Here is a 21,821-nt window from a genome sequence, read left to right on the forward strand (position 1 = left end):
GAGGGGAGGGAGGAGGAGGGAGGAGGGAGGACGGAGGAGGGCAGGGCGGCCGGCAGGCACAGACGGTGAATAAATAGCAGCAGCTTCGCCGGGGGCCGGCCCCTCGGCCGGGCGGGGGGCGCGGGGGGCGCGGGGGGCGCGGGGGGCGCGGGGGGCGGACGCCCGGCTCCGACACGGCCCCGCCCCGGCCCCGCCCCCGCCCGCGCGGCCCCGCCCCGCCCCGCTCAGAGCTCCGTGACGTGCACGGCCGAGGGCAGGGGCCCCGGGCCCAGGCGCCGCAGGTGGCAGCGGCGGCACAGCAGGTGGCCGTCCAGGGGGTAGCAGCGGCGTCCGTCCTCCCCGCTCAGCTGCAGCCCGCAGTCCTAGGGAGAGCACAGCCGGCGGGTAAGCGGGGCGCGGGGGCGCCCGAGGGAGGGCGGCTGGGGGGGCGGCCCGGGAGCCGCGGCGCGGAGGGGGCGGAGGGGGCGGCTCGTAAGGACCCGCGATGGGGCGCGGAGGGGGCGACCTCAGGGCGGGGAGATGAGCGCGCACCCCACGCCGAGGGGCCGCTGGGGCTGCCCGACCCCGCACCCCCCACCTCCCCGCGCGCTCGGGGGCTCTCTCCCTCCCTCTCCCCCCACCTCAAAGAAATTAAAAACAGCAACAAACAGCGCCTCCCAGGGAGCGCAGGGAGCCCAGAGAACCAGAAAAGAGAAGTGGATTCAGGCGCCCAGACTCCCTGGGGGGGGGAGGGGGAGGCGGAGCTGAGCCGGAGGGATGGGGCCCAAGTTAGAAAAAACCCAAACTGGGTGGACCCGAGGGCACAGCGAAGAGTCTCAAGAGTCTCGGAGGGAGGGTCCACGGCAGAAAGCCACTGAGAGCAGGACAGTGACAACTGAGAAGTGCCTTCTGCCCCCCCCACAGGGGTCCCCTCCTGCCTCCCCACCCAGGGGTTCCCTCCTGCCTCCCTCGCCCCCACACACACGAGGGTCATGGAGGGCAAGGCCGCCACACAACCTCTTCCGTCCCCTCCCCAAGGAGCCCCCTCTGGTCACACTCCCACCACACCCAGGGCTACCCTGCTTTGACGGTTCCGCAGCCCTGACCCCAACACCTGTCCTGCTCGCACCGGGCCCTGCCGCTAACCACCACACACCAGGGAGGCCTGGGGACAAGGGTCTCCCCGGCCCTGGCGCCCCACCCCTGAAGCCTGCCTTGATCGCCCTGCTCTAGTGCTCAGAGGCCCCAGGGGGACCCCACGGCCCCCAGGACAGCAGACAGGACGCCCTGTCATTGCCACGGGGGAACTAGGGCGCCTCCTTCCCGGGTCCCGCAGCAGGATCCCAGTTCCCGCTGGGCCGCCTGCCCCTACCAGGGCCACCTGCTTCCAGGCCGTCCCCTGAGTGCCACTGAAGCTCTCGCTGACCCTCCCTCCCGCTTCTCCCTGGGGCTGAGGCCCGACATGCTGTTCTCGGCTTTTCTCCCACCTCTCCTATGCTCACTCGGCCTGGCCTCCCCGTATGGCCCCTCAGCACCCCTCAAAGGTCACCGTTGCTGGGCTGTGCTGGGCCCCTCTCCTGCCGCTGCGACTTCCCTGGGAGACTCCCTCGCGCCCTGGCCTCCCCCACACGGGCCTCTGGCTTCCAGCCACGCGGCAGCAAGGCCTGGGTCTCATCCTACGTCCCCTGCTCTGGGTGCGAGATACGCGACACGGACCCTCGGGCCCTGGAGACGGGGGAGCAGAGGGGTGAGCCCTACAAGTGCCCAGGTGACCACCTCATGAGGTTCTCCAGGCCCCAAAGAGGGCCCACTGTCCTTGAGTTGAAAATTTGGGGGGGCCCAAACCACTGGAGACCTCGGGGGAGAGTATCAGAGAAGAGAGACCTATGGGTGCCCCGACTCCCAAATTCCTAGGCCCGCAGCCAGAGTCTGAACTCCAGCCCGTGTAGCTGCTGCCCCTGGACTCGGGCGTCCCCGGGGCCCCAGATGAGGGCACCTCTCCGCTCCCCCCCACGCCCTCACTTTCTCCAGGGCTCCCCGTGGCCACCTCCTAACCCCCAAACTGCCCTGTCCGGTCACTGACCAAACCCAGTCCCTTTTAACTGCCTGGCGAGCACGCAACCCCACGAGCCACCCCGAGCCAGGACCGCAGCCCCGCCCTTCTCCGCACGGCCAAGAGCCCCCTCCCCAAAGTGCTCCTGCCACCGTGTCACCCTTTTCCACCGCCCCCAGGATCAGTGCGTGGTCCTCAGCCTCACGTCCCAGCTCCTGCCAACTCCTCCTGACTCAGCTGCGCACCTTCGCCCTGGCACCGTCTTAGCTGGGGCGTCCCCCTCTCCTGAAAGCCTTCCCTGATTCTCCAAGGCCTCCCACCTACTCTGACAAGTCACCGTGACTGCGGTAACGACCTGTGTAGACGTTGCCAGAGCACTCATCCCTGCTGCAAGAGTGGGGGCTCCAGGCTCATCCCTGTGCATCCCCAGCACCCCACCCCCTGGAGACCCTCAGTAAATATTTGATCCAATAGGAAGTGGGCTGAGGACATAGCTTGGGGAGAAGGGAGAGGGCCCCCTGGGGCGGCGGGGAGTGCGGGACAGAACCAGAGCCGGGGAGCTGGGCCCACAGGACACCGAGAGAAGTGGACACCTGCGTGTGGGCACCTGGCTGGCTCAGTTGGTTAAACGGCTGCCTTCGGCGCTGGTCGGGATCCTGGGGTCCTGGGATCGAGTCCAGTGTCGGGCTCCCTGCTCAGTGGAGAGCCTGCTTCTCCCTCTCCCCGCCCCCCCACTCGTGCTCTCTCACAGATAAAAATCTTTTTTTTTTTTTTTTTTAAAAAAAGGGTCCTACATGGAGGGGGGGTGCCCAGCCACCAGCATTCCGGGGGGGCCCAGGCTTACCTCACAGTGGTAACACTCCACATGGTAGTCTCTGTCCATGGACACCACACGGATGGTCGTCTCACAGCCCTGGAGGAAGAGATGGGGTTCGGACACAGTCAGCAAATTGGGGTTTGGGGCGACCTGTGTGGGGTGTACACACCTACACAACACGGCCTGGTCGTGGCAGGTGCGCATTCGTGCCCATGTGGACCCTGCCTGTGGTGCTCCCACGGGCAGAACGGGCATCGGCAGGTGCACACGAATGGATGTCCCCCCGCAGCGACACCCAAGAGCACGCACACGCATCCGTGAGAGCTGTCACGTGAGTGTCTACGTGTGTCTACATGTTCTTTTCAGTTCTTTGCAGTCAGGAAGGGCCACCGCCAGTCCTGCCTCCCCAGGCACACCAGCCTGGGGCAGAGCCAGCGTGGGTGGAAGGCACAGTGCCGGAGAGCCCCCCCAGGATGTCTCCTGCACAGACTGCAACCTTCTCTCGCCTGCTCCCCCCACCACCTCAGCCTGCAGGGCGAACAGACCCGCGGAGCCATCCTTACGTCCGTGGGCAACGGAGCTGAGGGCCACCACTTCTAACTCTTGCTGGGACACACGGGTGCTTATGGGCACAACACAGCCCTCGGCCCTGAGGGATACGGGGCAGGAGCATCTGCTCCTCCTCCCCCGGGGGCCCAAGGCCTGGGGCCAGCCTGAGCAGAACCAGGCAAGGCTGGGCCAGGCACCTGGTCATCTCCACGTGAGTGGTTCCTACCTGTGCAGGGAGGATGGGACGGGCACAGGAGGCACATTTTGGTGCAAAAACCCTGGAAGAATAAAGGAAACCGGGAGTGACCCCTGAGTGGCCAGAGGCCAAGGGCAGAAAGGCAGACCCACCCACCCACGGGAGCCCCTCGACATGGCCCCAAGCCTCAGGACCCCTTTCCTTATGTGGACACACTGTAGGGGGGCAGCCTCTGCGGTGCCTTCTGGGCCTTTCATCTGGCTCCCCAATTCACAGCCACCCCATCAGCTCCTCCGGGATGGCTTCGGGTTCTCCTTACCCTCTCCCCTAATTGTCCGGGGGGGGGGGCCTCCCCTAGCTGAGACACCCACAAAGCCCAGCTCCACAGTGAGTACTCGTGATCCATGCAGGGCACCAACCCCACGCGCGGCAGCCGCACGGGACCAGAGCTCAGCAGGCCGGGCCTGGAGCCACAGCTGGGGGAAAGGACTGGCTGCTCACGTGGACGCCAGCCGGCCAGGGAAAGGACTCTGCAGAGGCTCCAAGCCCCCCACCAAGGGAGGTGGTCGGCCCCTGGGAGCAGAGGGACAGGTGCAGGTGGGGCAGCCAGGAGAGTGTCCCCGCCCCGCCCCCACCGCCGACTAAGAAGACGGAACATGCAGGCAAAGGCAGGGAGAGAAAAGAGATGACTGGCGCTGAATCATCCAAGAGAGGGTTCCAGACAGATCCAGGCCCTGCGCCCACCACTGAGGACCGACTGATGGGGAGGCTGGAGGTGGAAAGGTCAGGAATGGAGAACCCAGACAGGCAGGGGGGAAAGATGCTCCCGGGGAGGCGGGAGAAACGGCGGGGGTCACCTGCCCCACGGCGCTGGGACTCACGTGTGATAGTCTCTGACACAGTAGATGTTGTTCTCCACGTCCACTGTGAAGGGCACCCCGTCCAGGCACTCGTTGCACACCGAGCACCGGAAGCAGCCTGGGTGATAGGACTTCCCAAGGGCCTGCAGGATCTGGAGGTGGGAGGCACTGAAGGGTCAGTGCAGACGAAGGCTCAGCACAGCCCCCGAAGAGGCTCTGGCTCTGAGCCCTTGGCAGGTCTGCAACAGGTGACGGGGGATCCTAAGACCGCTCTTGTCAGAGGGGCTCCAGGAGGCTGGGGGAGGGTCTCACCATCTCCATGATGAGGTGTCCACACACGCTACACTTGTCGGCTGTTTGCTGGAACCCGGAGTACTGACGGGACACAAGGGATCCAGAATGTTAGGTGACAAAGGGGCACTCGCTGCTCAGCCAGCACCTGCCTCCCTGGCCCCAGGTCTCCCTGTGAAGCAGGAGGGCCTCCTCCCCTGCTCCCACCCAAGGCACCAGCCAGGGCCCAGCTCCGACTCACCAGGAAGTCCTCCTGGCAGTAGACTTTGTCACCCACATTGTAGAACGCCTTCCCTCGAAGTCGTCTCCCTGCAAGGACGGGGATCGAGAAGGGGGCCTTGGGCCACTGGAACCCAGCGACGAGCCCCTGGTTCCATTTCTCAGGACTCTTCTCCAACAGATGAGAAGCAGATTATGGGCAAATTTTAACATTTCCCTTTATTAGTAGGTCATTACTATTAAAATAATAAATAGGGGATTGGGATCCCTGGGTGGCTCAGCAGTTTAGCGCCTGCCTTTGGCCCAGGGCACGATCCTGGAGTCCCGGGATCGAGTCCCACGTCGGGCTCCCTGCATGGAGCCTGCTTCTCCCTCTGCCTGTGTCTCTGCCTCTCTCTCTCTCTCTCTATCATAAATAAATAAAATCTTAAAAAAGATAAAGTAACAAATATATTTTTTAAATTAAACAGAACCCACTGACAGATTGTTGTAAGAGGTTCTCAAAGCAAATATATAAGGAAGTGCTTTTCATGTGTAAACTGCTGTTCTGGTCAATTTTTAAAAATACATTTGCTGGGGCGCCTGGGTTGCTCAATGAGTTAAGCGTCTGCCTTCAGCTCAGGTCATGATCCCAGGGTCCTGGGATCGAGTCCTGAATCGGGCTCCCTGCTCAGTGAGGAGTCTGCTTCTCCTTCTCCTGCTCCCCCTGGTTATACTTTCTCTCTCTCTGTCAGAGAAATAAAGTCTTTAAAAAAAAATACATTTGTGGGACCCCTGGGTGCCTCAACGGTTGAGCATCTGCCTTTGGCTCAGGTCACAATCCCACAGTCCCAGGATCAAGTCTCACATCAGGCTCCTCGCAGGGAGCCTGCTTCTCCTTCTGCCTCTGTCTCTGCCTCTCTCTGTGTTTCTCATGAATAAACAAATCTTAAAAAAAAAAAAAAATTGCTTCAGGGGTGCCTGGGTGGTACAGTCAGTTGACTCTTGGTTTCAGCTCAGGTCATGATCTCAGGATCATGAGATTAAGCCCCGCATCAGGCTCTGTGCTCAGCAGAGTCTGCTTGAGATTCTCTGTACACCCCCCCGCCCATGATCTCTGTCTCTCTCTAAAATAAATAAATATTTTTAAAGTGTTTTTTAAGGGGCAGCCCGGGTGGCTCGGCGGTTTAGCGCCGCCTTTGGCCCAGGGCGTGACCCTGGGGACCCGGGATCGAGTCCCACGTCGGGCTCCCTGCGTGGAGCCTGCTTCTCTCTCTGCCTGTGTCTTTGCCTCTCTCGCTCTGTGTTTCTCATGAATAAATAAGTAAAATATATTTAAAAATAAAAATAATAATTTTTTTAAAGATTTCATTCATTCATGAGAGAGACAGAGAGACACAGAGAGAGAGGCAGAGACACAGGCAGAGGAAGAAGCAGGCTCCATGCAAGGAGCCTGATGTGGGACTCCATCCTGGGTCTCCAGGATCATGCCCTGGGCCAAAGGCAGGTGCTAAACCGCTGAGCCACCCAGGGATCCCTAATAAAATGTTTTTTAAAAAATCACTTCAGTGGGACTCAGAGCAGACGTTCCAGAATGAATTGTCATAATCTGTGAACATTAGAAGTATAACTCTCACCAGTTAAGGCCCTCGTGAAAGGGGTGTTCCTGTCAAAACAAGAGCCCCAGCAGACCTGCCTGCTGTTAGAGGCAGCCCACCGGAGTCAGGAGAAAAACCACAGCGCCTAACAAGGAACAGGAGGGAGCCTCCTCCCCTGATAAAGGGCACCTGCAAGAAACCGTGACCTGCCATCAGACATTAGGGGGAAACATTAGAGGCTTTTCCTTCCCCTTAGGATTCAGCATGGGACTAGAGGCCCTACACAGTGCAATATGACAGGGGAAAAAAATTAAAAATTGGAAAGGAAAAAGTACAACTATCTTTCTTCAGGATATGATTGTGTTATATAGAAAATCATAGGGAATCTACCTGAAAAAAACCCTACCGGAACTAATAAATGAGCTTAGCAGGGTTGTAGAATGTGAAATGTGAAACCAAATATATTTGTATATCCTGTAATGAATGAGTGGAAAAAGAACTTACAATTTTTAAAATTGCATTTATAACAGCCTCCCCCAAACCCTGCAAAATATTGAGGGATAAATTTAATAAGAGATATGTGTGACCCTCACTCTGCCAAACGAGACTTTGATGAGAGGAATTTCAAAAGACCTCCATAAATAGGGGATCCCTGGGTGGCTCGGCGGTTTAGCGCCTGCCTTTGGCCCAGGGCATGGTCCTGGAGTCCTGGGATCGAGTCCCGCGTCGGGCTCCCTGCATGGAGCCTGCTTCTCCCTGTGTCTCTGCCTCTGTCTCTCATGAATGAATGAATGAATGAATAAATAAATAAAATCTTAAAAAAAAAAAAAAAAACCTCCATGAGTAGAACAATCTACCGTTGCTGGAAGACCAGCTCCCCCTTGGGTCTCTCACACTTCTGCATATGTTACAGGGAACTGGCAGCTTTCGTTCGGAACTACCTCCCCAAGGACATCTGTGGAACAAACGGCTTAGAAAACAAAGATGGCTTATGTCCCTCTGAAGTCGAAAGCAGGTTTGTTTGCTGTCCAGTTTATACAGATAATGTGCTTCTCAGAAACACAGGTCACATAGCGTTGCTGGCAGCCCACTATAAAACATGAGGGCTCCCTAAGCTCAGGGCTCCCAGCCTTTACAGAGACCCACTGCTCTGCAGCACCCGCCTGGCCCCCCCCTGCGTCACCCCCATGGGACTTGAGGGCATGCACAAGGATTCAAATGTGAGGCTCATCCTGCCTGCAGGGCTGTGAGCTTCTGCCCCAGGAGACTCATGTCTTCAGTCAGCATCGGTGGAACAGTGGCAGACAAACTCATCAGCTTGCACGTAGGGAAAAAAAAAAAAAACCTCTCAGTCCCTGACCATCATCTTCGTGGCTTCAAATGTTCTGTCATCAATTCTCCCCAAATTGATTTGTACGTGCAACACTACACAATTAAGATCCCAGCATTCTTATTTTTTTGTGGATACTGACATGCCATTCTACTCTGTTTCATTCTTTTCTTCTTTCAAACCCTTGCGTTGAGGGCTGCCTTCCAATTCTAAAATTTATATAAAAATACAAAGAACCAAAATAGCCAAATAATCTTGCAAAAGATTAACAATTCTGGAAGACTTACACTGCCTATCTTAAGACTTCAAGTAATCAAGACAGTGTAATATTGGGGTAAGGAAAGACCTAAAGATCAGTGGAACAGACCAGAATGCAAAAATAGACCCATAAATATTTCAATAAACACACAAGTTGGAAAGCAAAGTCTTTTCAGCATATGGTGCTATGACAACTGAAGGGAAAAAATGAAATATGGAACAAAAATGAAACTCAATTCCTCACCTCATACCATACACAAAAGTACATTATGAGGGGTGCCTGGGTGGCTCAGTCGGTTAAGCTTCCGACTCTTGATCTCAGCTCGGGTCTTGATCTCAGGGTCGTGAGTTCAAGCCCCATGCTGGGCTCCATGCTGGGCATGGAGCCTACTTAAAAAAAAAATGCCATGAGAATATATTCATAAAACATACATCTGAAAAAAACTTCTACTCAGAATATATATAGTCTAAGTAATAAAAGACAAGTAACTCTCAATTCAAAAGCTGAGCAAAAGACCCGGACAGACTTCATAAAAGAAGATATAAATGGCCAAGAGGCAGACAAAAAAGACGCTCAACCTTATTAGTCATCAGGGAAATGCAATTAAAACCAAGAGATACCATTTCTCATCCATTAGAATGGGTGAATTAAAAAGACGAAAATACCACTTGTTGGCAAACACATAGAATAACCCAACTCTAACATTTCTAGTGGGAGTATGAAAATGGCACAACCCCCTTTGGAAAAGTTTGGCAGTCTCTTATGAAGTTAAACATACACTTAGCCTATGACCCAGAAATTCCACTCCTTGGAATTTACCCGAGAGAGAAATGAAAACATTTGTCCACAGATGACCTGTACGAGAATGTTCACAGCACAATCTATCAGTGTGTGAACGTACCACAAACTGTGGTATGTTCATACAATAAAATTCTACTCAGCAATAAAAAGGAGCGAGCTACTAATACATGGATGGGGGGGCGCCTGGTTGGCTCCGACGGTAGAGCGTGCAACTCTTGATCTCGCGGATGCAAGTTGGAGCCCCACATTGGGTACAGAGGTTACTTAGGGGACTCGGGATCGAGTCCCATGTCAGCCTCCCTGCATGGAGCCTGCTTCTCCCTCTGCCTGTGCCTCTCTCTGTCTCTCTCTCTCTCTCTCTCTCTCTGTCTCTCGTGATTAAATAAATAAAGTCTTTAAAAATAAATAAATAAATATTTAAAAAAATAAAAGCTTAAAAAAAAATACTCCCCCGGGGAAATCTCCCTCCACACAGACCTCACCCAATTCCCACAGGCTGACCTCCACAATCAAAAATTACAAAACCATGTGATGAAACAGAGTGTCATGGGTGCCTGGGTGGCTCAGCGGTTGAGCACCTGCCTTCGGCCCAGGGCATGATCCTGGGGTCCCAGGATCAAGTCCTGCCTCAGGCTCCCCACAGGGAGCCTGCTTCTCCCTCTCTCTGCTTGTGTCTCTGCCTCTGTGTGTCTCTCATGAATAAACAAAAGCTTTAAAGAATAATAAATAAATAAAATAAAATAAAATAAAATAAAATCTCATTAATATACCACACCACCCCCACTCGAATGGTGGAAGACTGACGATGCTACCTGCTGGTGGGAAAGAGGAAAAACTGGAATTCTAATACATTGCCAGTGGGATAATACATTGTTTTGTCTACTGTGGTAAACCGCTTAGCAGCATATATTAAAGTGACACAAATGTTACTCCAGGACCCAGAAACTCCATTGCTAGGAAAAAAAAGTATAGGAGTGCCTGGCTGGCTTAGTACAGCATGTGAGTTTTGATCTCAGGGATAGGAGTTCGAGCCGCATGTTGAGTGTAGAAATTACTTAAAAAGAAAATCTTCTGGGACGCCTGGGTGGCTCAGCGGTTGAGCATCTGCCTTTGGCTCAGGACGTGATCCTGGAGTTCTGGGATCGAGTCCCACATGGGGCTCCCCGTAGGAAGCCTGCTTCTCCCTCTGCCTGTGTCTCTGCCCCGCCCCCCCGTGTCTCTCATGAGTAAATAAATAAAATCCTAAAAAAAAAAAAAGCAAGACACTATCAAAAATGTTGAGGCAAATTTTGAAAAAAGGACCAAAGGAAAAATAAATAAATATTTTTTTTAAAAAAAAGGACCAAAGAGAACTTCTAGAAATAAAAGAAATCCAATTAATGCAATGAAAAACTCAATGAAAGAGTTCAGTAGGAGGTTGAACGCAGCTGAAAGGTTTGGTGCCTGCCTTTGGCCCAGGGCACGATCCTGGAGTCCCACATCGGGCTCCCTGCATGGAGCCTGCTTCTCCCTCTGCCTGTGTCTCTGCCTCTCTCTCTCTCTCTCTCTCTCTCTGTCTATCATAAATAAATAAATAAATAAATAAATAAATAAATAAATAAATCTTTAAAGAGAAAAAACGCAGCTGAAGACAAAAATAAGTGATCTGGATTCTAGTTTCTGTAAGACAGATCTGAGGAAATTAAACAGAATTGGAGACAGAGAAATGGATAATATGAGAGGAAGAGATTAAGAGACCCAATAGAATAAGAAAGTCTACTACTCCGAATTTGAATTCTAGAAGTAAATAATAGAATGGGAGAGAAGCAATTTTTGAAAATAAAATAGCTAAGATTTTTCCCTAAATTGATAAAAGACCTGAAACTTTAGGGACGCCTGGGTGACTCGGTCACTTAAGCATCTGCCTTGGGCTCAGGTCATGATCCCTGGGTCCTGGATGGAGTCTCGCTTGTGCTCTTTCTTTCTCATTCTCTCTCAAATAAATAAATAAAATCTCTCTCAAAGAAAAAAAAAAAAAAGAGCCGCACACTCTACCGACTGAGCTAGCCAGGCATCTATATATACATTAATGAGTTTTTTAATGTGAATCCGGCCTAGTCGTCTTCAAATAAACTCAACTTGGACATAATGTATTATCTTGATTATACACTGGTGAATTCGGTTCTGGAGAAAAAAAGGGGAATAAAATAACTAGTACACACACACAAAAAATTCCCAGAACCAAGGGGGCAAATCTCCAGTCTCGCAGGGCTCTGTGTGTGCCCAGGACAACCGCAGTGGTAAAAAGCCTACACCACACATAAATAAAACACACAAGCTGTATCGTCCAACTTCAAGAGCACGGCTGCCGTTGTATCGAGGTCAGTGACACCACCTGGAACTGGGCAGCACACGGCCTTGCCCAGAGGCCACTGTAGCCAGGACTTGTGCAACGTGACAGTCCTCCCAAGAGCTCCCCAAAGGAAAACCCGGAGCACGCACACACAAACGTGAATCAGAAGGGCATCAGAACGTAGCAGCAACAGTGGCCGCTGGAAGGTAAAACTACGACCTCAGAATGCTGAGTGAGGGACGCCTGGCTGGCTGAGGCCTTGGGGAGTAGGACTCTTGATCACAGTCAGGGTAGTAAGTTCAAGCCCCAAGTCAGATGTAGAGATTCCTTAAAAATAAAATCTTTAAAACACACACACACAAACACACACACACTCAGTGGCTCAGTCTGTTAAGCAGCTGCCTCTGGCTCAGGTCATGATCCCAGGGTCCTGGGATCAAGCCCCGAGTCTGGGCTCCCTGCTCAGCGGGGAGCCTGCTTCTCCCTCTCCTTCTGTTCCTCCCCACACCCTCATCCCCACTCCTGTTCCTGCGCCCTCTTGTGCTCTTTCTCACTCACTCTCTCTCTCAAATAAATAAATAAAATCTTAAAAAAAAAAAGATTAAAAAAAATGCGGAGTGAAAAATGTTTCAAATTTAGGAATCTATTCCAAACTACGATGTATGAGCATAGAATAAAGGCATTTTAGAGCAGAATTCAGAACACTGACCTCCCACGTGCCCTTTCTTAGGTAACGGGAGCAAAATCTCGTAGGCAATGCTTCACAGCTTTGATTCTTTCTTTCTCCTCCACGTTGTTCAGTAGCCAACCTTACCTCAGACAGCCTGGTTCCTTCAAGGGAAGCCTGAATCCACTCCCCTTATCCCTCGATGGGCTTGATTAGTATAAAGATAACTCCTCCTCCCTTATTACGGTATTACTCAGAGACGCAGGCAAGTCGGTCAATCAATCATCACACTCCCCACCGCCAAAAAGACTGGCTCAGGAATGGATGTGTGAGATGCTCTGGCCAATGACATACAAAGAGATATTTGCTAGGTGCTTTCTGGAAAAGAAATTTCCAAAAATGTGACCGGAACAGATGTCCCCTCTTCCTCCAGACCAGCGGGGCACCAATGGAAGTCTCAAGCTGCCTCAGACATTTCACCACCCTAAAAAAAGCTGCCCCAAGGCAAAAGCCAAACCCAAGAGAAACCGAGCCAAGCTTCTCATAGGGCCTGAGCCACTAGATCAATCACAACCTGAAGCCAGCCCTTATCTCTGGGTTCCCAGTTCAGGGAGCCAAAAAATATTCTGAGTTTAAGCCTCCTCAGCAGCATCTCTGTTCTCCCCAGCTAAAAGCTTCCAGGAAAGAGTGGATTCAATGCAGGGAGGATACAACAGGGCAAAGCAATGAATGGGCACTCCACAGGGGTCCAGAGGGCCTCCCAGTGGAAATTCAGTAGGATGCCTTATATAATGGGGCCTGGGGAAGGAGGTGGAGGGACAAAGATAGGATGAAACAAGCCAATACAAGGGAAAGAAAAGGTTAAAAAAGGAAAAAAAAAAAAAAGGAAACGTAAAAAACTACAGAATGTGATCACAGTATAATTTTTGGCTCTGCCGTGAATTTTTAAATACTCAAAGTAACATAAACCTGGCTTATTGACTTAATCACAACTTATTTATTTAATTTAATTTTTTTAAAGATTTTATTTATTTGTTCATGAGAGACCCAGAGAGAGAGAGAGGCAGAGACAGGCAGAGGGAGAAGCAGGCTCCTCGCATGGAGCCTGACACAGGACTCGATCCCAGGATCCCGGGATCATGACTGAGCTGAAGGCAGATGCTCAACCACTGAGCCACCCAGGCGTCCCTTGACCACAACTTATGATGGAATTACACTCAGAAAACTGGAAGGAAGAGAAGTGGGCAGTGTAAGAACCTGTTCCTCATCTGTCAAAGCAAAAATAAGTCTGAAAATGGCACATCCCCACCCGCACTCTCTGAATAAAGAAATAAATAAAATCTTTTTTAAAAAAGAAAAAGAGACAGCAGTGTATGATTGTTACAGATGCAGGGATGTGTACTAGATTCTAGAAACTGCTAAAAAAAAAAAAAAAAAGTACCAAGCAGTTGCCTCTGGGGAATGGGACCAGAAATGGAAAGAGGAGTGGTTTCTGCTATGGCAAAAACAGCTTCTCAGGACACTCTGACTTAACACTGTGCGTGTACTACACTCCTGTAACATAAAATATTAAAGTGCTTAGTATCAATAAATGAAAGATATTTGCTTCGGGGCAAAGCTTGAAGAAAAGAGGGTGGAATCAAGAGTGAAGATTTATTAGGTTGGTTGGATAATAGCTACTTTTTTCTTTTTAGAATTTCGTCTAGGTTAAATTATAACATTTTAGTTGATACTTGGGAGAAAAACAATAAGTAAACTGCAGGGAAAAGAAATAGCAGCCCCACGCCCAGGCAGGAAGCACAGTTCTAGCACCACGCGCCCCACCCAGGCAGCCAGGAGACATGGGGCCCCAAGGCCAAGGGCCCGAGGGGCAGCCTTTCCCTCTGGCGGCACAGGGCTCCCCTCCTGGTTCCACACCTCCCTCCCCAGGGCCCAGCGGATCTCCCCGGGGGCCTGGACCTCCCAAGCAGGCCAGGCCCAGAAGGAGAGGGGCCACAACTCAGCCTCCTCCACACTCCACCTGGGCCAGAGCTGGTGGCAGGTGCTGGGCACTTAGGTGTCAGAGGGCCGAGGAAGAGGTCACCTACCACAGGAGTCACAGGTGAAGCAATCCGTGTGATAGAGGCTCCCCATGGCCTGGCAGGCCTGCCTCGCTCCGTAGATGCCAAGCCCGCACTTGATGCAAATGCCTACGGGAGAGAAGCAGGAGAGGTCAGCCCCCGACCTAAGGCTGCCTCACCTGGGGCCAATGAGCTTCCCAAGGCCTCCATCGCTCAGGTACTAACAGCTAACAGCTAACGTGGGAACCACGAGGGTGTCCTGGGTTTGTGTCTGCTGCTCTTTGAGATTCAAAGAAGTAAGCAGAGTCCCCGGCACCGCCCTTGGCATCAAAATACCAACGACACGCAGGACGCCTGGGTGGCTCAGTCGGCTCAGCATCTGACTCTTGGTTGTGATCTCAGGGTGGGGAGATCGAGCCCCACGTCGGGCTCCCTGCTCAGCTCAGAGCCTGCTTGAGCGTCTCTCCCTCCCTCTGCCCCTTCCCCTGCTCACATGCACCCTCAAACACACGCTCTCTCCCAATAAATAAATAAGTAATCTTTAAAAATAGTAAGGACATTTTTAATAAAGATTTTATTTATTTATTTGAGGGGCAGGAGAGCCCGAGCAGGGGGAGAGGGAGAGACCGACTCTCCTCTGAGCAGGGAGCCCGATGCCAGGCTCGATCCCAGGACCCTGGAATCATGACCTGAGCCGAAGACAGACATTTAACTGACTGAGTCACCCAGGGGGCCCCACGAGTGACACGTTTATACTTGAGAGTCATTCTGAGCCCCTTCACCAGTGACCAGAGTCTTGGATTGATAGAAAATCCTTCCTGCTGTCTATGAGCCAGAAAGAAGGGACACCTGGGTGGCTCCGTGGGTGAGCATCTGCCTTCAGCCCAGGGTGTGATCCTGGAGACCCAGGATTGAGTCCCACATCAGCACAGCGACACTGCTGGCCTGTCACATGTCCCACGGTTTAGGGGCTGGAGATCCGGCCACGCACCAGGGAAGTCCCCGGGCTCGAGGAGCCTCTATGCCGGGGAGGGGGGTCACGGGGGACGGGTGACCACAGGTAAGCGGTATCTCCAGTGGAGACAAGCGCTGTGGGGGGACGTAAGGCTGATGAAGTATATATCTGAGCGTGTGAGCTTTCAATAGGATGACGGAGAAGGCCCCAGTGCCAGGGTGACATTTGAGCTAAGGTCTGGACGAAATCGGGGAGGAAGGTGCCACCTGGGATTACTGGGTGGGATGAGGGACGCGCCTCTAGCAGCACAGGCCGGGGTGCCCAGCAGTCAGGGGTGCGTGGTAAGGAAAAGGGTGACCAGCAATGGCAGGACGAAGCCAGGCACTGGTCCCGGGGGACTCCTGGGACCCAGAACGGGGCGCCCAGCCTGAAGTCCGAAGTTCCCTTCAGCGCCCGGGGTGTCCCATCCCTCCCAGAGCCGGGAGACGGGCTCCCCGGGCCTTCTAGACCCTAATCTCCTGGGCTGCTCCAGGACGCGCTGCCCTCACGCTCTCCCTCCGGTCTCCCCCAGAGCTCTGGGGTGGTGACATCAGCCACGGTTGCGCCTGTCCCCGTCCCGCCGCCCGGGGTGGCCGCGTCCCGACCGCGGACCTCCCGGCCCGATGCTGCTGGGGGCCGCCGGCTACTCCTCTGCGGCGTCGGGGGCCTGGCGCACCCCGGCCCCAGCTCTACTGGGGGCTCCCGGGCCTGGCCTCCCCGGGCCGGAACGTAAGGGAGGCTGACGGCCCAGGGGGGACCCAGGGGGCCCAGGGGGCCGGAGAACAGAGCCGCCGGGGTCCCCGCCACGCCCGGCTGCTGGGGGAACGCAGGCCCAGAACCGCTAACGGGTCAGGATTTTCAAGAGAAGCTGGAAACCGAGATCCGTCCGTGAAAGGTCACCCCGGGACCTCAACTGCTGACTTGGAGGTTTGGAAAACGCAGGAGGGGACACAGCAGGCCCGCGGGGCTCCACACGCGGCTCCACGCCCCCCGCCCCCGCGCCCCACCTGCTCTCGCCCCCGGGCCCGCTCGGGGTGTCCAGGGTGCGCGGGTCCCTCCGACTCTCAATCGCAGCTCCTCTGTTCTCCCGTTTTGGCTCCATTCCCTCCTCTCGGGCCCCCCTCCCCGGGCCTGACGCAAGTCCCCAATTCTCCTCCCAAAGGCCACGTCCAGGGTGTCCTGCAGCCTGGCCCCCAACAGCCCACCGCTTCTCCTTCTAAAGTGAAAATGACCCAGGCCCTGCCCCTAGCTCTTGTCCCCGGGCTCTGGGGTTACCAGAGGCCACGCTGAAGAGCGAGAGTCCCCAGGCCGTGGAAGCAGCGCAGGAGGCTGTGACTTTGTATGACTAGTGTTTGCTCCGGTTTGGGTTTTTTCTAAATATGCGCTTGCATCACTTTCATAAAAAGACACCGAAGGGACGCTGGGGTGGCTCAGCGGTTGAGCACCTGCCTTCAGCCTGGGGCATGATCCGGGGGTCCCGGGATCGAGTCCCGCATCGGGCTCCCCGCAGGGAGCCTGCTTCTCCCTCTGCCTCTGTCTCTCCCTCTTTCTCTCTGTGTGTCTCATGAATAAGAAAAAAAAAAAGGACACCAAAGGAGGAGAACCAAGTGCACAGTCTCCACAAAACTCAGGGAGCGCAGCATTTTGAAGAGGGTGGACTCTACCGATGGGATGGTGAGACCAGGCCTGGCAAACGCCGGCGGGGCCAGGGCGTCACCAGGGTCCTATGCAAGAGCTGGCTCGGTCCCGTGAGCGGGGACAGAGAGCTGAGCCTGAAGGGGGGCAGGTGAGCAAGGCAGTGCCAACCAGGTGTGGCGATGGGAGGAGGTGAGCACGCCAGCGAGACGTGGTGGCCACGCAGGGGTGGGTTTGCTTCTTTCTCCCCTTTTTCTTTTTTTCCCCTTTTTCTTTTAATGAAAGACCCTTGATATACTTACAACCAAAGAAAAAGACCAATGGAAAGAGGAGAGCCGAAGATGGAGGAGGTGGGGTTGGAGGCAGAATGACCCTGGTCCTCAGATCTGGACGCGGACTTGACACCCTGAGGGTACCAGGCTGCCTGCATGTGCCGACCTCAAGTTTTGCAGCAAAGCACAAGGCAAGTGCAGGAGCCAGAAGGGCACGAAGATGACTGAGGGAATAAAAGTAGGATCCAACCAAGGCTTAGGGCCACGCGACGGGTGGTGCCCAGATCACAGAGGTTCAAGACCAGCACCCCGCCAGCCGGTGTAGCAGCAAAAAAGGGTGCTGGGGCACTGACTGGGGGTCGGGGTTATGCAGAGCAGAGGTCATTTGAGGAAACTGAGGCACCAGGGAGACCAGGTGGCCGTCTCAGCGAAGCAAAAACAGAGTGTGGCCCTGGGAGGCCGTGGTGGCTCCAGAGGAGGGAGGGAGGGAGGTGGCCCAAGTTAAAAAGATTCTGGAAAAAGAAAAAAAAAAAAAAAAGAGGTTCTGGAAGCTTGAGGCTGTTGGCTGGCTAAGGGCCGTGGAACTCTGTGAGGAGAGACGGGAAAGTTCTAAAGATGTAAATGAATGGAGAGAAGGCCCAGGAGGTCAGTGAGCGTCAGGGCCCCGGAGAAGGGGGAGACGGCAGGAGAGGAAGAAACACCCTGCGGGGGTGGACTCCCGCACACGGCTTGAGCTCACGCTACCTGCACGCTTCCTTTTGCAGAACTTTGCGTTCTTCAAGGTGGAGTGTGTGAAAGAGCCACCTTTTAGAGCTCCAGAAGGCCAAGTATCAGCACTAAGTCATCAGCAATTCAAGCCGATAGTTGCCCGAGTTTTTCGAAATTAGGAAAATGTTCCCTAGATCTGGCTTCCCTTGGGGAAAAAAACAAAATCAAAAAAAGATCTAGCATCACTCGCCTCCCACCCCTCGGGGCCCTTTAGAGAGGATGACCACCGGCCTCTGAGGTCTCGGGCCACCCGCCCTCCACCGTCCCACCACCTGCTTGGGTCCGGCCACCTCGCTTCACACAAAGATGCCATCAGCAGCTGCAGAGGCCCTGCGGCACCCACCCCGCCCGGGGCCCTGCAGGGGGGGACAGGAGACCAGAGCACCGGAGTCATTCTCTCCAGAAGACCCCCCCCCTCCCCCGGGTGCACCTGCCCTGCATGAGAGGCGACAGCTCCCTCGCCCATCTCTGTGCCCCCAAGGCCACCTGACAGCAGCCACAAGACCTACCAAACTGCAGATTCTCACCCTAACGCCCCACCCCCCGGAGGGCCTGAAACCCTTCCTGGCGCCCCCTCCCAAAGGCCACCCACCCGTGGCCCAGTCACTCCCTTGAACACCTGGGCCCTCCCAGGCGGCCACCCTGGGAGCCAGGGGTGCAGCGCAGGGCTCCCCGCCTCCCCGGCTCACACTCTTCCTCCGCCTGGACTGCCCCCCAGGCCTGGCCTGGCCCCTACACACCCTCCTGTGTCGAGATCCAGCTCGGGGCGGTCCTGAGCTGCCCGCGGGAGCAAACGCACGAAGCACACGGATGGGGATGAGAACCCCCCCACCCCCCACCCCCGGCCAGGTGCCTCGTCTTCCTGCTTCCCTCTCAGCGACGCAGGGAGGGTCCTACGAGATCTCCAAGGAACTAGGGATCGCGGGCCAGGGTCAGCCTGGGGGAGGCGGGCCAGGGTCAGCCTGGGGGATGGGGGCCAGGGTCAGCCTGGGGGATGGGGGCCAGGGTCAGCCTGGGGGATGCGAGCCAGGGTCAGCCTGGGGGATGCGGGCCAGGGTCAGCCTGGGGGATGGGGGCCAGGGTCAGCCTGGGGATGGCGGGCCAGGGTCGGCCTGGGGGATGCGGGCCAGGGTCGGCCTGGGGGATGAGGGCCAGGGTCAGCCTGGGGGATGCGAGCCAGGGTCAGCCTGGGGGATGGGGGCCAGGGTCAGCCTGGGGATGCGGGCCAGGGTCGGCCTGGGGGAGGCGGGCCAGGGTCGGCCTGGGGATGCGGGCCAGGGTCGGCCTGGGGGATGCGGGCCAGGGTCGGCCTGGGGGATGGGGGCCAGGGTCAGCCTGGGGGATGCGGCCCAGGGTCGGCCTGGGGGATGCGGGCCAGGGTCAGCCTGGGGGATGCAGGCCAGGGTCCCCAACCCGGCTGGGGCTGGCGGGGTGCAGGCCGAGCAGAGGCCCGCGCTGAGGGCTACGGAGGCACGATCCGTTCCCGGCCACGACCTACCCCGGGAACGGCGGGCGCCTCCGCGCCCCCCCCCCCCGCCCCCGGGCCTTCCTCCCCGGCCTCCGCGGGTCCCCCCGGGCCTGCCCCCCGGGTCCGCGGGTCCCCCTCCGCGGCCTCCCCCCGCCCCGACGGCGCGCCGCCCGCCGCTCACCGAAGTAGTCCCGCGCCGTGCGCGCCTCCAGCGCCCGCTCCAGCTCGCGGGTCAGCGCCTCCAGCCTCCGCTCGGCCGCGCTCGGGCCGCCGTCCCGGGCCGCGGGCAGCTGCAGCGCGGGCAGCGGGAAGGCGGCGGGCGGCGCGGGCTCCGGGGAGCGGGCGGGCGCGGGCCCGGCGCCGGGCGGGAGCAGGTCGGCGTAGGCGCCGGCCGAGCCGCGGGAGCCGAGGCTGGACACGCTGGAGCGCGCGCTGCCCCCCGACGGCGGCCCGGGGCCGGGGCCGGGGCCGGGGCCGGGGCCGGGGCCGGGGCCGGGGCGCGGGTCCGGGCGGCCGCAGCGCGGGCTGCCGTGGCGCTGGTCGAAGCCCAGGCTGATGCCGCTGGAGCGCGCGCTGCCGCCGTCGGAGGCCGCCAGGCTGGCCCTCGGGCTGCTCGCGGGCTGCGCCGGGAGCTCGGCGGCCGCCGTGCGCCGCGGGCCTCGCTCGGGGCCGCCGCCGCCCTTCCCCCTGCGGCCCGGCTTGGGCGCCGCCTCGTCCCCCGGCCCGGCCCCGGCCCCGGCCCCGGCCCCGGCCCCCACCGCCCCCGGCCCGGGGAGGCGCCGCCGGGCTCGGGCTCCCGCAGGGCCAGCCCGGCCAGGAGCAGGGCCGCCTGGTCCGCGGCCGCCCGGGAGCGCTGCATGGCCCGGCCCGCGGCCCCGGCGCGTCACCTCCGCCTCCGCTTCCCGCCGCCGCTCCGGCCGCGCCGCCGCATCGTCCGCCCCGAGCCCGGAGCCCGCCCCGGGAGCCCTGGGCGCGGGGCGGGGCGGGGCGCGCGCGGGCCGGGGTCGCTCCGGGGGCCGCGGGCTCCGCGGGGAGGCGCGCGCGGCGGCGGCGGCGGCGGCGGGAGGCGCGCTGCGAGCCCGGGCCGCGCCCTCCCCGGCGGCCGCGGGGCGGAGGGACTCCTTTGTGGGGGAGGAATGCGAGGAAGGACACGGCGCTGCGGCCTGTGGAATGCGGGGGGAGTGGCGGCGGCGGCGGCCGGCGGGCGGCGGGCGGGCTCCGGGCTCCGGGCTCCGGGCTGCGCGCTGCGGCCACCGACGGCCCCTCCGCCTCGCCGGCGCCGGCCGCCCCCGGACCCCGGAGGACCCCGGGCCCTCGACGGACCCCTGGCGGCGCAGCGGCCCCGGGCGGGGGGTGGGGGTGGGGGTGGGAGGGGGGCTGGAGGCCGGGCCCGTGGGGGCCGCTGTGCGCAGGGTCCCCACCGCCACCCCACCCTCACCTCCACCCGTACCCCCACCCCCTTCACCCCCACCCACCCTCAACCCCCTCACCCCCACCTACCCCCACCCACCCCCCCCACACCCTCACCCCCCACCCCACCCCCACCCCACCCACCCTCACCCCCAACCCCTCACCCCCACCCACACTCCCTTCATCCCCTTACCCCCACCCCGTTCACCCCCACACCCCCACCTCCTACACACACCGTCAGCCCCCCTCACCCCCACATCCATGCCCTCACCCACCCTCACACCCCCACCCCCACCCCCAGGCAGGCCGGAAGCAGCCTCAAGCTCCGCGCCCTCACCCCATCCCCACCCCATCCCCCCTCTCCCCCCACACACACCCTCACCCCCAACCCCTCACCCCCACCCACACCCCCACCCCCTTCATCCCCTTACCCCCACCCCCTTCACCCCCACTTACCCGCACCCCCCCTCACCCCCTCACCCCACCACACCCCCTCACCCACCCTCACACCCCCCCCCACCCCCAGGCAGGCCGGAAGCAGCCTCAAGCTCCGCGGGGGCGGGGAGCCCAGAGGCGGGGGCCACAGGCGGGGCGGGGGGGGGGCACCCCCTTCTCCCCCCAGCTGCCCTCAGAGCCTTTGGGGGGCGCCAAGGAGGCAGGCCCTGGGACACGGTGGAGCCCCGGGGACCTCGCCGGGGGGAGGGAGGCGAACGAGGCACAAGCTACAAAGCCCTTGTGGTGTATTTCAAACAGCTCGTAGGGAAGAGCGAACGTCACCCGCCGCGCGCGACCTGCTGTGGCCCCAGGAAAACCACTCGAGTGGGGAAGGGTTTCTCTCTTTGGCAGGAACCGCCCCCCCAAAGGCTCAGAGAGTTTCAGGAAGGTCGGGGAGGCAGGGAGCCTGGGTGGGGACGGTGGTGGCGCAGCCTGACCAGGGGGGACCTCGGGCCTCGACGGTGCGAGGCAGCCGAGCTGGGGGTGGGGGCAGGTGCAGGTGGACGCAAGCGTTTTGGGGGAGCAAACACCCAGAGGAGCCATCCCATGAGAAATGATCTCCGCTCGAAGACCAGCAAATTAAAATGGCCAATGCAACATCGCCTGTCACCCAGCACATTACCTACTATTTAAAAATGGGAGCATTGGCAAGACTGTGGCCCGGCGGGCGTGCGTGTCACCGCGCGAGGGTAGTGGGTGCCTCCCGTCAGCAGGAGCGATTCCGCGGTCTTAGTGTCATCAACAAACCAAAGCGCTCTTATGCGCAGCGATGCTCGAGACTGTTCTGGG

General features: G+C 58.0%; 1 protein-coding gene across 1 annotated transcript; it reads right to left on the reverse strand.

Moving 5' to 3' along the window:
* Positions 1 to 214: 214 nt before the first annotated feature.
* On the reverse strand, positions 215 to 19,986 carry WTIP (WT1 interacting protein). The gene is given in 9 exon segments (XM_038529395.1): positions 215 to 362; positions 2,877 to 2,945; positions 3,625 to 3,676; positions 4,476 to 4,606; positions 4,767 to 4,829; positions 4,987 to 5,054; positions 14,018 to 14,119; positions 19,309 to 19,852; positions 19,855 to 19,986. Coding segments are annotated over 9 exon segments (1,299 nt in total). The 3' UTR covers positions 215 to 224.
* Positions 19,987 to 21,821: the final 1,835 nt, after the last annotated feature.

This window comes from Canis lupus, chromosome 1 (assembly GCF_011100685.1).
Source record: "Canis lupus familiaris isolate Mischka breed German Shepherd chromosome 1, alternate assembly UU_Cfam_GSD_1.0, whole genome shotgun sequence".
Taxonomy (NCBI): Eukaryota; Metazoa; Chordata; class Mammalia; order Carnivora; family Canidae; genus Canis; species Canis lupus.